General features: G+C 53.7%; 1 protein-coding gene across 3 annotated transcripts in view; it reads right to left on the reverse strand.

Annotated features, from left to right (window-relative positions):
- SFSWAP (splicing factor SWAP) overlaps nt 1-12,451 on the reverse strand; it is a 77,341-nt gene that overhangs the window by 26,499 nt on the left and 38,391 nt on the right. For all 3 annotated transcript variants that reach the window (XM_008250412.5, XM_002722685.6, XM_051837630.3), the window contains exons 8-11: nt 7,373-7,655; nt 6,614-6,745; nt 6,047-6,140; nt 5,146-5,317 (exon numbers count right to left, since the gene is read on the reverse strand). In XM_008250412.5, coding sequence (XP_008248634.2) covers nt 5,146-5,317; nt 6,047-6,140; nt 6,614-6,745; nt 7,373-7,655 — 681 coding nt within the window. The remainder of the gene's footprint in view (nt 1-5,145; nt 5,318-6,046; nt 6,141-6,613; nt 6,746-7,372; nt 7,656-12,451) is intronic.

Consider the following 12,451-nt stretch of genomic DNA (forward strand, 5'->3'; position numbering starts at 1 on the left):
GGCATCCAGAGGTCACGTTGTGGGACCCACAGCCCACCCACCTGGGTTTCTCTAACAGCACTCTGCGGTGCCCACACCATGGAAACCAATGACACACAACTGTATTCTACACAGGATCAGACACCAACTCAGATTCAGATACGAAAAGTACTGCAATGTAATTAGTACATGGCCCAGCTCTAGTCACTGTGGCCATTTAGGGCGTGAACCTGCAGATGAAGACCTCTCTGTCTCTCTCTGCCTCACCTTCTCTCTCTGTTAACTCTGCCTCTCAAATAAGAAAGTAGATCTTAAAAAATGTACTGCATGTGTCAGATGTGACGTGACTGTTACTGCTTGTGAGGAAGCCCAGCATGCACTCTCAGGAAACACACTGCTGTCTCAGCTCGCGCTGAGGTGCACAGCGACCACCAGCTACACAGGGGGTGCTCTGGTGCTGCACCGCACGGGGGCTTCTGCAACAACCCACTGACTCACAGCCTGCTTACCACTTTAACACATGCCTGGGTTCAGCTTAATGTTTTAATATTCATACTTTAAGTGACAGTGGCCTGAACACCACCAAACTTTCAGAGCTTCAGAAGGTTCCTTCTTCTTTTTAAGGGAAAGGTTTATTGTCAGGTGGGGAAACCCAAACCCAACAGGCTGGAGGGAGAGGGCGACAAAGCAAGAGAGAACACACATATGCAGGAAGCAGGTTCTGTTACAGTCCTGCAGGGCGTAAGGAAGGGGGAGCAGTGAATCCCGGCAGGGTGGGGGTGGAGCTGACGCCTGTGGTTGGGCCGTGGGGTCACCTGACTTCTAGCCAGCCAGGCTGAGCTTAGGAACAAAGCTTACTGTACATGGTGGTGACTGGAGAATTCCGCCCCCAGCCCCCTTTTTAAAGATTTATTTATTTACTTGGAAGTCAGAGTTACACAGAGAGAAGGTAAGGCAGAGAGAGAGAGAGAAGGTAAGGCAGAGAGAGAGAGAGAGAGAGAGAAGGTAAGGCAGAGAGAGAGAGAGAGAGAGAGAATGAGAATCTTCCATCTGCTGGTTCACCACCATCTTTTGCATTCCCAGGCCACAACAGAGAGTTGGACTGGAAGTGGAATAACCGGGACTGGAACTGGCGCCCATATGGGATGCTGGCACTGCAGGCGGTGGCTTTAACCGTGATACCACAGTGCTGGCCCCTCCCTCTTAAGAAAGACACTTGGATACAGGTGTCCTGTTTCTCAAAGAGTGAATTAATGCGACCATTCACTCGTCTCAGCCCACTGTCCAGTTGGAGCAGTATTTCACCAGTACTTTGAAAATTCTTTAGGTCTACAGATCTGTGTCAGTTTCCTATCTCTGATCGAAACTTCAGCTATTTACATTTTCTTAGAAAATATTCTAATTCATGGGCTGGCGCTGTGGAGCAGCGGCTAAAGCCCTGGCCTGAAGCGCCAGCATCCCATATGGGCGCTGGTTCTAGTCCCAGTTGCTCCTCTTCCGATCCAGCTCTCTGCTATGGCCTGGGATAGTAGTAGAAGATGGCCCAAGTCCTTGGGCCCCTGCACCCACGTGGGAGACCCAGAAGAAGCTCCTGGCTTCGGATCAGCGCAGCTCCAGGCGTTGTGGCCATCTGGGGAGTGAACCAGCGGATGGAAGACCTCTCTGTTTCTACCTCTCTCTTGTAACTCTGTCTTTCAAATAGATAAAATAAATCTTAAAAAAAAAAAAAGAAAATATTTTAATTCATTCAAATTCAAATATACATTCTTATATATTTTAAAATATATAAGATATATTCATGCTATAAATTTGCATTTGCTTTTTTCTGTATTAAACATGAACAATGACTACATATTTTACTGGCCTTTTATTATTTTCTCACTCATTTCCACTTTGATTTAAAAAATGTATTTATGGGGCCAGCGCTACGGCGCCGGTTTGGGTCTTGGCTGTGCCTCTCCCAATCCAGCTCTCTGCTATGGCTTGGGAAAGCAGCGTAAGATGGCCCAAACATTTGGGCCCCTGCACCCTGCCCAGGACCCAGAAGAAGCTCCTAGCTCCTGGCTTTGGATCGGCCCAGCTCCGGCCATTGCCACCATTTGGAGAGTGAACCAGCTGATGGAAGACCTCTCTGTCTGTATGTAACACTACCTCTCAAATAAATATATAAAATCTTAAAAAGGATGTATTTATTAGAAAGGCAGTGAGACAAAGAACTATTCCATCTGCAGTTTATTCCTCCAGTGTTTCCAACAGCTAGGACGGGGCCAGACTGAAGCCAGGAGCCCAAACTCCATCCAAGTCTCCCACGTGGGTCCAGAGTACTTAAACCAGCACTGCAGCTGCCCCGGGCCAGGAACCTGGACTTGGGAGTGAAACTGGCATGTGACCCTGCGGGCTGAGGGCTCACAGGGAAAGGACCTTGTACGTGGCATCTTCACCACCGCGCCAACACCTGCTTCTCTGCCTTCACTGCTACTGACTCCCTTTCGCGCTCTCTGCCGTCATTTTTACAGATCTCCACCTCCCAGGACGCACCTATGGCGGCTTCTCAGGTTCCAGAGTTCAACGCCTGCTTTGTTTCTGCATGCACCTAAGTCATTACACAATGTCTGAACAGACAGGGCTGCTTCCCTGACGGCGCTGGACAGGTGATGTCCGGGGCCCTGCCCGTGTAGCGCTGTGCCCACAGGTGGCTCTGCTCAGCACTCGGGTCTTCACCCAGCAGTGCATGTGTTCCCTTTTTTTCTTTTTTTAAATATTTATTTATTTATTTGAAAGAGTTACACAGAGAGAGGAGAGGCAGAGAGAGAGAGAGAGAGGTCTTCCATCTGCTGGTTCACTCCCCAACTGGCCGCAATGGCCAGAGCTGCGCCGATCCGACGCCAGGAGCCAGGAGCTTCTCCTGGGGCCAACGGACCTGGGCCATCTTCTACTGCTTTCCCAGGCCATAGCAGAGAGCCGGACTGGAAATGGAGCAGCTGGGACTCAAACCGGCACCCATATGGGATGCTGGTGCTTCAGGCCAGGGTGTTAACCCGCTGAGCCACAGCAACGGCTCCTGCACGTGGCACGTGTTCCTATCACCCAGACTTGCCACAGGAGTGCCACGACCACCGTCCACAGGCAGGACAGCTGCTGCTTCCTACCCGGAAGCTTCTTCTACCTCTATCCACCCTGTCCTTCCAGATCTGGTAGGTTCCTGACTTACTTTCTCATCCATTCTGATTCTCAGTGCTTTCACTGTAGCAGGTGTCAGATTAGCAGTTGCTCCAGCTTTGTAGGATTTTCTATTTTATGAAATGCAAACTAGAGATTTACAAAGTTCTCAGCTACTCCTTGGGGTCTATTCCAGAGATACCCACAGGCCTGGGAACAACTCTCCTGTCCCCCCGCCCCCCCGGGTGCTGTGCTCTCTAGAATCCACAGTGGGGTAGGTCCTGTCAGGTGTTGTAAGCCTCTGCTTAGAGATCTCAGCCTGTCTACTGCAGAGGGAAACTGGGTGAGCCGCACGGCGAGTACGGGAGTCCCGTGGGGCAGCTGCCTGGGAACCCAGCATCCACCCCCGTCTTCCACAGCTGGCTCAGGCAGACCTGGGCTGTGGGGTTCCTTCCTTGGGGTGCTGCTGTCTCCTGGGTGCTCCTCGGGGAGTCACAGCCAATGAAGCCCAAAGGGTTTCCTCCCCTTGGAAGTCAACTCTCACCAGGCTTATCCTTCGACAGGTGGGTGGCATTGCCTCCTGGTTTCCTTTTCTTTTCTGACAGGCAGAGTGGACAGTGAGAGTGAGAGTGAGAGAGAGAGAGAGAGAGAGAGAGACAGAGAGAAAGGTCTTCCTTTATGGTTGGTTCACTCTCCAATGGCCGCTGCGGCTGGCGTGCCTCCTGGTCTCTCATGGGGTGCAGGGCCCAAGCACCTGGGCCATCCTCCACTGTACTCCCTGGCCACAGCAGAGAGCTGGACTGGAAGAGGGGCAACTGGGACAGAAACCGGCGCCCCGACCGGGACTAGAACCCAGGGTGCCGGCGCCGCAGGCGGAGGATTAGCCAAGTGAGCCGCGGTGCCAGCCACCTCCTGGTTTCTTTAGCAATATCGTCCGTACCCTCTGCTGACGACTCTCTTTAGGTTATTGCAGTCAGACTCTGCAGGTGGCGGGAAGGGACCCATGTGACCAGGAAACCTGGAAACCTCTAGGGACCTTTCCAGTGGTTCCGTGTGGTCACCCACATAACTGTTGTCTGTGTCCAGGTCAGTGTGGTCACTCTACATGGCTGCTGACCCATCAGATGCTTCTCCATGCAAAACCAGGAGTTCTGGCCCTGGCCGTGTCCGTCCATACCGCATCTGTGCTGTCTTTCCTTCTGACCCAGAGCGCCCAGTCCACAACACTTGGATCTCTGTCACAGCTCTACTCCAGGCCAGCAATCTACCAAAAACCTCCTTAACAATTCCTCTTCCCAACCTCTTCAAAGTCACCGACTGGATGGACCCCAGACCTGTAAGGTCAGCCTCCCCACCCCCGGCAGGCTGCAGGGTCCCACGAGGAAGGAAAGCCTCATGACACGGCCACGGCCACATCTCCATTCAGACCGGGTTTCATATCACATCCACGTAGTTCCTGTGGTCCACCCTGTCTGCACGAGCCAAGCACTCACATCATGAGGCCTCTGCCCATGGCCGTGGCCCTCCGTCCCTGGGGATCCCAGCCGAACACCCTTCTCTCCACAAGGCCTTTCTCAGAGGCCCCAGGCAGAATCAGCTCCTGGGCACGTGGTCTGCCTTTTCTTCTACTGCCCTCTACACATGCTATGTCTGCTCCAAGAAAGTCTCCTTCCAAGAACACAGCCAGGTAAGCACACCTGAGCCAGCCAGGTGTTGCCTGGTAGAGATTCTCAATGCACCTGCTCTGACAAATAAACTGACCTTCAGTGCTACAAAAGTCTGCAGTTTCAGAAGCTTGAGGGAGTATGAAACATTATTTGAAATTTTCTATACACTGCCATCAAACTGCCAAGAAGAGGGTGTCCAACAAGGTTTCCATGAGCCTCGCTTATGCTCACACAACCCCAGATGCCACATCAAGGGACAGGGATCGAGTGGGGAGCTTTGTCACTCTCACTGAAGATGCTGCCATTGGCCAAGACTTCCCCTTAAAGCAGCATTACCTACCTTTCACCAGCTTCCCGTCGGCCAGGGTTTTGCCGGATGGCACCTCCCTCTTCCCAGCCGAGCCTCCTCTGCCTCCCACCTCAGCCGTGTCCTCAGGGGCTCCGTCTTCCCCAGCATCGCGGGGCTTTTCAGAGGCAGGTTCTGCAGACGCCTCTTCCGGGGTCGACACGGCCTAGAGAGAGTGAGCACTGTCACCAGCCGCTGCACAGGCTCCATTCAGAATGTGCCAGAACGGGCAATTCCCTCACTAGACCTAAGGAGCGCTGGGGAATACCGCTTCAGACTCCGAGAGCCCTAGGATGCCTGTGCAGCCGCTCCCACAGTGTCTGGGAAACCCACTCATCCTCTTCCCTAGAGATGCGTCCACTTCCTTCCGTCTGAGCAACGAGACAGGGTCTGAAGGCACTGACCGATCATCTTTCTGGCAAAACTGTCAGGTGTCCATGACACTCAGAGGACTACAGGCCACGAAGAAATGCTTCCACACACACCCGTACCACGGTGGGGACAGACAGGGGGAGGGGTGGGCAGCAGCTGGCTGGGGTCCTGGTGCAGCTGTAGCACGTGAGGGGTTTCTGCCCAACAGACTTAATCCAGGTCAACATAACAGACGCAGATACACAGCCTTAAGCAGTGGCCCAGCAAAACACCCACTGCTGGAACAAGAAAACTTTTGTTTAGAACAGGCTGGGCAAGCGACCCTTGCAGTGTGACCTGAGTGGACACTTCCAACAGATCTGAAGTGCGCTGTGATGGGATGGGAGAAGCTGAAGACAGCACACGTGGGATCTGCACTGGCAGGATCCAGTGCAGCCTGCACACACCGAGGACACAGTCGCCGTGTCTGAGAGCAGGAGCCCCTGAGGAAGAGCGCCCCCCCACCCCCCACCCAGCCCCGTACCTGTGTGCTCCCTCCCCCTTCTTTCTGGAGGAAGAACTGCTTCTTAAACTCGTAATAGGCATTGTACTGGTGCCACGGCTGCAGGAACTCAAACCTATGAACGGAAAAAGAAAGTCAAGTCATCCAAAAAAGACGAGCACAAGCAGCCAAAGCCGGCAATACTTCCGATGTGTTCACCGGCCACTTCCTAGGGCCCAGACCCCTCCCAAGGACTGAGCTTTCATCAGGTGCCCTGCCCACTTCACTGGTGAGGGAGCCTGAGCCGCAGCCCACACTCAAACTCCGCTTCGAGGGGCAGAACGCTCGTCCATTTTCAGAAACAAACGTCTGTCTAGATTTTTAAGGCAGTCTTAGGAAGAATGACTTCTATTCCAGCCTTTTATTTTAGTCAGCTTCAGCAAATGCAAACACAAAATAGGTACCACAATAAAAACAAACAAAACACCACCTCACTCTAAGTAACTTAACAAGGTCAACTAGAAAATACAGTTCCCTGAAGACACATGAACCAAGAAAAGGGTAAAAAACAAAGGAATTCCACAGCTTGCTTTAAAAACTTCATCTCACCTCTGATCATTCTTGGCACGAACGCTGGTCTCAAATTTAAGGCCGTTCCTAGCAACGTACTCTGCCAGCTTGTCAATCACAGGCTGGATGTCGGGGGGAGGGGGGATGATCGCAGCCACGGGGGCAAGTGCACTGTGGAGAGAGGTTGGTGAGCACCCGGCCCCATCTCAACAGCACTACGTAAGGCTCTCTTGGGGCCTCAGGTGCTCACGCAAACACAGAGGTTAGAAATCAGCACGGAGGCTCTCGACTTGTGCTGCACAAACTACAGTCAGTGCATTTAAGCCGGGCCCAGAGAACCGCTGCCAACAGTGGAATGGGGATTTTACTGAAAAGCAAGACAGCAACAAACTAAGGTTTACTTTTTTCCTAATTAACATTTCCCTCCAATCACGAGCTAATCTTTAGAAACAACCAAGAATCAGTCACGTGTTGATTTTTATTATAGTAAAAAGTCAGCTAGCAGGATTCAACATCTTTCATTACCCATTTGACATTTTTAGCATGATCAGAGAGCGGGCCATTTTTGCAGAAATAGACAGGTGCTCTGTCAAATTTCCCGAGCCTCTTTTAAACAGGACACACTCCAGTCCACATGCCCTGAGGGTGCCCTGCCTACTGAGACCTGAGCTCGCTCCAGTCCCAGGAACTCCAGGGAACTGTGTGGCTTGACAACTTCACTTTCACCACTGCTGTGGAGACCTGTGTACATGACCCAGATCACGAAGCCCACAGAGGCACCAGAAGCCGTGCACGCACCTTGTGGTAGAGGAGGTGGAGGTGGTGGTGGTAGTGGTGGTGGTGGGGGTGGTGGTGGTGGTGGCTGCCCCACTGCTTGTTTCGGCTGTGGTTGGGGGAGGTGGAGGTGTGGTTCCGGGAGGTGGTGGAGCAGTGGTTGTCACCCCAGGGGAGCTGGACACAGTCACTCCAGCAGGAAGGGTGCTGTAGTAAGTGGCCACATCAATCCCCGGAGGGGGAGGGGCCAGACAGTAGGTGCCATCCGGTAACATGTAGTAGCTGTAATACATGGCGGCCACCGTTGCTGTGAAGAGACACATTTTGGGGGAGTGAGAGTAGTGATGACAGACAAGTGTACACTGCAGGAAGAGATGCATCATCAAATGCTACGACCACTTCTGTGCATTTTCAACCACAGGGTTTTCTTTTTCTGATAGGCCTTTTTCTGAAAGGCTGCTCATGAAACACACATTCGGGGGCCGGCGCTGTGGCGCAGCGGGTTGACGCCCTGGCCTGCAGTGCCGGCATCTCATATGGGCGCTGGTTCTAGTCCTGGCTGCTCCTCTTCCGATCCAGCTCTCTGCTGTGGCCTGGGAAAGCAGTAGAAGATGGCCCAGGTCCTTGGGCCCCTGCACCCACGTGGGAGACCTGAAGAAGCTCCTGGCTCCTGGCTTCAGATCGGCCCAGCTCCGGCCACTGCGGCCAACTAGGGAGTGAACCAACAGATGGAAGACCTCTCTCTCTCTCTGCCTCTGTGTAACTCTGACTTTCAAATAAATAAATAAATAAAAAAGGGAAACACGCATTTGGCAAAGCCAAGACACACCAGGGACAAATGTCAAGTAAATGGGCACAAGGATGCCCAAAGTAACTGACTGAACTTCCTCTAGGAGCAGCCTGTCACTGCTCTGCCCGCCGAGACGTCCCGTGCTTCTGAGAGCAACTGTGGAGAGGCACCTTGTGCTTCTCACTCAAACGTTCATCTTGGAAACCTCTCCACCCACAGACCTGCTCCTCACCTCCCCCACGAAATCCTGATGGCACTCAGGCTGCTCAGGGACCGCATCACACACAGTAATGCACAGTGGCTCCCCACTGCTGCACACATGCCAGCCCCTGCAAGATGGCAATCCACTGTTTTAACAGAAGTCCTACACGGGGACTGGCAACGTGGTGCAGTGGGTAAAGTCCTTGTCTGCAGTGCCGGCATCCCATATGGGCACTGGTTCAAGTCTTGGCTGCTTCACTTCCAATCCAGCTCCCTGCTAATGGCCTGGGCAACAGCAGAAGATGGCCCAAGTCTTGGGCCTCTGTACCCATGTGGGAGACCTGGATGAAGCTCCTGGCTTTGGCCTGACCCAGTGCTGCCTGTTGTGGTCATGAGAGTGAACCAGTGGACTGAAGATCTTTCTCTCTCTCCTGCTCTGTCTTACCCTCTCTGGAACTTTATCTTTTTCTTTTTTTTTAAAAAAAAAAAAAAGGTTTATTTATTCATTTTAAAGTCAGAGTTATAGAGAGAGAGGCAGAGAGAGAGAGAGGTCTTCCATATATTTGTTCACTCCCCAGTTGGCTGCAACGGCTGGAGCTGCGCTGATCCGAAGCCAGGAGGCAGGAGTCTCCTCTGGGTCCCCGATGTGGGTGCAGGGGCCCAAGGACTTGGGCCACCTTCCACCACTTTCCCAGGCCACAGCATAGAGCTGGATCAGAAGTGGAGCAGTGGGCCGGTGCCATGGCTCACTAGGCTAATCCTCCACCTTGCGGCGCCGGCACACCGGGTTCTAGTCCCGGTCGGGGTGCCGGATTCTGTCCCGGTTGCCCCTCTTCCAGGCCAGCTCTCTGCTGTGGCCCAGGAGTGCAGTGGAGGATGGCCCAAGTGCTTGGGCCCTGCACCCGCATGGGAGACCAGGAGAAGCACCTGGCTCCTGCCTGCGGATCAGCATGGTGCGCCGGCCGCGGTGGCCATTGGAGGGTGAACCAACGGCAAAAGGAAAACCTTTCTCTCTTGTCTCTCTCACTGTCCACTCTGCCTGTCCAAAAAAAAAAAAAAAAAAAAAAGTGGAGCAGCCAGGACTCATACTGGCGCCCATATGGGATGCCAACACTGCAGGCAATGGTTTTACCCACTATGCCACAGCACCGGCCCCTCAACTAATCCCTTTTAAAGCAGTGATGTTTGAGAACAAAAGTGAAAGCTCTATGCTACCCATGGCTTCCAGTAACGAGTGCCACACAGGGAAGAGCACTGCAGAAGTAGTGATGTAAACGTTCTCAAAGGAAGCTGAGGGTGGAGACCACGTGGTCCACAGGGGCTGTGGGCATTTTCACGGCTGTTACTGACGTACACGTGCGTGAACTCCCCAAGCTACTCTCAATGCTTGCAAGCACTGCTCTAAATCTTCAAGGTGGGACACACAGCCCCAGCACACTTGCACTCCAGGGTCTGCACGGGAAGACGGGCTGAGGCTTGAGACAGAGCACCTGTGCAAACAGGGCTGGAGCCTTCCGGGCCCCGGAAAGGCAGAGAGCAGTCTTTGTTATCCCTATGATCCCAGCGCACCTGCCTGCTGATGGACAGACGGATACACCGGTTACACACAGGCTTTCCCTGGCAAAACTAGGCTTGTGCTTCTGTGAGACACAGTATCACCTTGAGAGGATGGACCGCCACTCTCCCCACTCCCACCACGGATCCTGAGGTGTGTCCTTGCGCCCACCGTGGGTGTCTGGGTATCTTGGGGAGTGTGGGCAGGCCTGACAGTGCTCTCTGAGACACCCCTGGAGGAACTGCTCATGGGAGACTGAGACTCCCGGTTCTGGAGGTTCCCAGTTTGTCACGTGATGAGTGAGCGCAGAGGGAAGGCTCTCATGGTGACACAGGAAGCAGAGACATCACCCTACAAAGCCACCAGAACCCGATCACTTGCCAAAGGCCCCACCTGCAGGCACCACTGGACCAGGCCCCCGCCCTAGCTGGGACCCTCAGGCTTGAACCTCCTGTGGGCTGGGAGTGAAGTCCCGTTCAGACCACAGCACTGACTGAAGTGACCGCAGCTCTGTGGGCTGCTGCCAGGTCCTAACCCTCCTATGTCACCAGGAAGGACAAGACCTCTTGTCCTGTCCTGGCTGGTGGCCTCTAGCCTAAAAAGCAGCAAAGTGTATTATTAATTGCAGCCAAAATGAGTAACATATCTCAATTTGCAAAAAAGAAGACAGTTTACAGTTTCAGATAACTGCATTCAGTGTAGCTCCAACTTGGATTCCTTGTGTGACAGAAATGCTTTCAAAATGGATCATTCCTTCAGAAATACAAATTTGCAGGCTTGTCAGTGCACATGACCCCCTCAAACCTCCTGCCACGCTGAATTAAAACAAAGTGTTCAGAGAGCAGCGTTGCAAGACGGAAGACTGACTCAGAAACTCACTCACTACAGACCCTAAAAATGCTGGATAAAACATGGCAGAAAGTGGAGATGTACAGCAAGCTTGCAAAAAGAAATGGGGCTGTCTCTGGGTGTGAGCACGTGACAGGAGAACCTGAATGCTGGAACCACTGTGCTGCCACCTGCCCGGCTGATGTCTTCGCCACGCAGACTGTAGTTCCTTCCCTACAGTATTTCAATCACACAATGAAAAGGTGAACAGCCATCTGAACACCTGCCCCGATCTCTAAACCACCCCCGAGAAAGGAAGCCTGTAACAGCGGTGCCTCCACGCCAAGGCAGCACCCCGGGAACTCCTGCACGGCCTCGGAGACCTGCGGCTTTTAGGGGAGGGGTCACAGCGGCTCTCGTCCCGACACCTGAGAGCCTGCCTCTGCCTGCCGCGAAGCCCCTCCGAGGTTCCCCTCCCACTCCTCAGGCGGGCGGGCGGGCGAGTGGGCTTCACCCTGGACCTCGGGACTCACGCCCCTGCCGCAATCCCTGTGACACTAGGGCTGCTGGCACAGCTACTGCCCCGAGGGTGGCACACCTTAAAAACCGCGACAGCAAAGTCTCAGCAGCTTGCCCAGCTCCCGGCCTGGGAAGAACGTGTGGTAAGGACCATGGCAGCTGACTGCAAGGCCCACCTGCTGCTAAGACACCCGAGAGCTCGAATACCCGGCAGGAGGCTCAGGCCAGTCAGGCTCCCTGGTTACAGGCACCACACAGCCGGCTCCAGGACACAGGCCTTTCCAGCCCCACGTGGTGGTTCCCACTGTGCCGCGCCACTTGACCGAGGTAAGAATAGAGGTAAACGCGGCAGAGGCCCGGCAGTGAGCCACATCTGCGTGGAGGGAAGTCACCCTGCCTGCCACGAAGGGCGGATCCCCCCGCCCGCCCTCTTCAGGCACCACAGCGTAGCACGCCTTCTTAGATTACTTCTTGTTCTTAGGGTTTTATGTGGATTTCCTGAGGGGCCTGGGTCACAGAGGGAGTTAAACACTGACAAGATGTCACTCTAATCAAGAAGCACTCAGTGGCACAAAAGCCTCCCTCAAACAAACCCACCAGACAAACCCTAAGAGGCACCCACAGAGTGGCGTGGACAAACCATGCTGTTCACAGCCACGAGGCACAGCCGCCAGCTCTCCGTCCCTGGCCGACTGCCTCAGCACCTCCCACAGGCCCTCTGTGCGGTGGCTTCTCACAGGGAAACTCACTCAACCTGCTTTCCTAACAGTTCACTCTGAAGACAAGCAACTGTGCGTGTATGAAACATGCAAACGGCTTTATTGAGTTCTATGGAGAAAAGCACGCATGTTCTAACGTCACATCCATCTATGCAATACAGGAACGCTAACGCGACAGCACTGTCTTAGCCACCAAGCACTTCCGCTGAGCACATCTGCAAAGCAGCAACAAGGCAGCAGATTGGCCGTCGTCACCCGCACAGCTCCACAGCTGGCACGGGAGTTTGCTCAGAGTCCACTCCCCTGCAGGGGAGTACCACACAGGTACCGTTTCCCCTGACACACACGCACCTACGATCAAAGTTTACAATCCGGCACAGGAAGGGGCTCACGTCTCTAACAAGGCACAGGAGTTGGCCTCGTGGTGGAGAGACCCACACCCCACTCTGGAGGGTCTGGTTAGTCTTGGCTAGGTTCCCGATTCCTGCTTC

The sequence above is a fragment of the Oryctolagus cuniculus genome, chromosome 21 (genome assembly GCF_051225735.1).
Source record: "Oryctolagus cuniculus isolate XC-2025 breed Fujian yellow rabbit chromosome 21, ASM5122573v1, whole genome shotgun sequence".
NCBI classification, from domain to species: Eukaryota; Metazoa; Chordata; class Mammalia; order Lagomorpha; family Leporidae; genus Oryctolagus; species Oryctolagus cuniculus.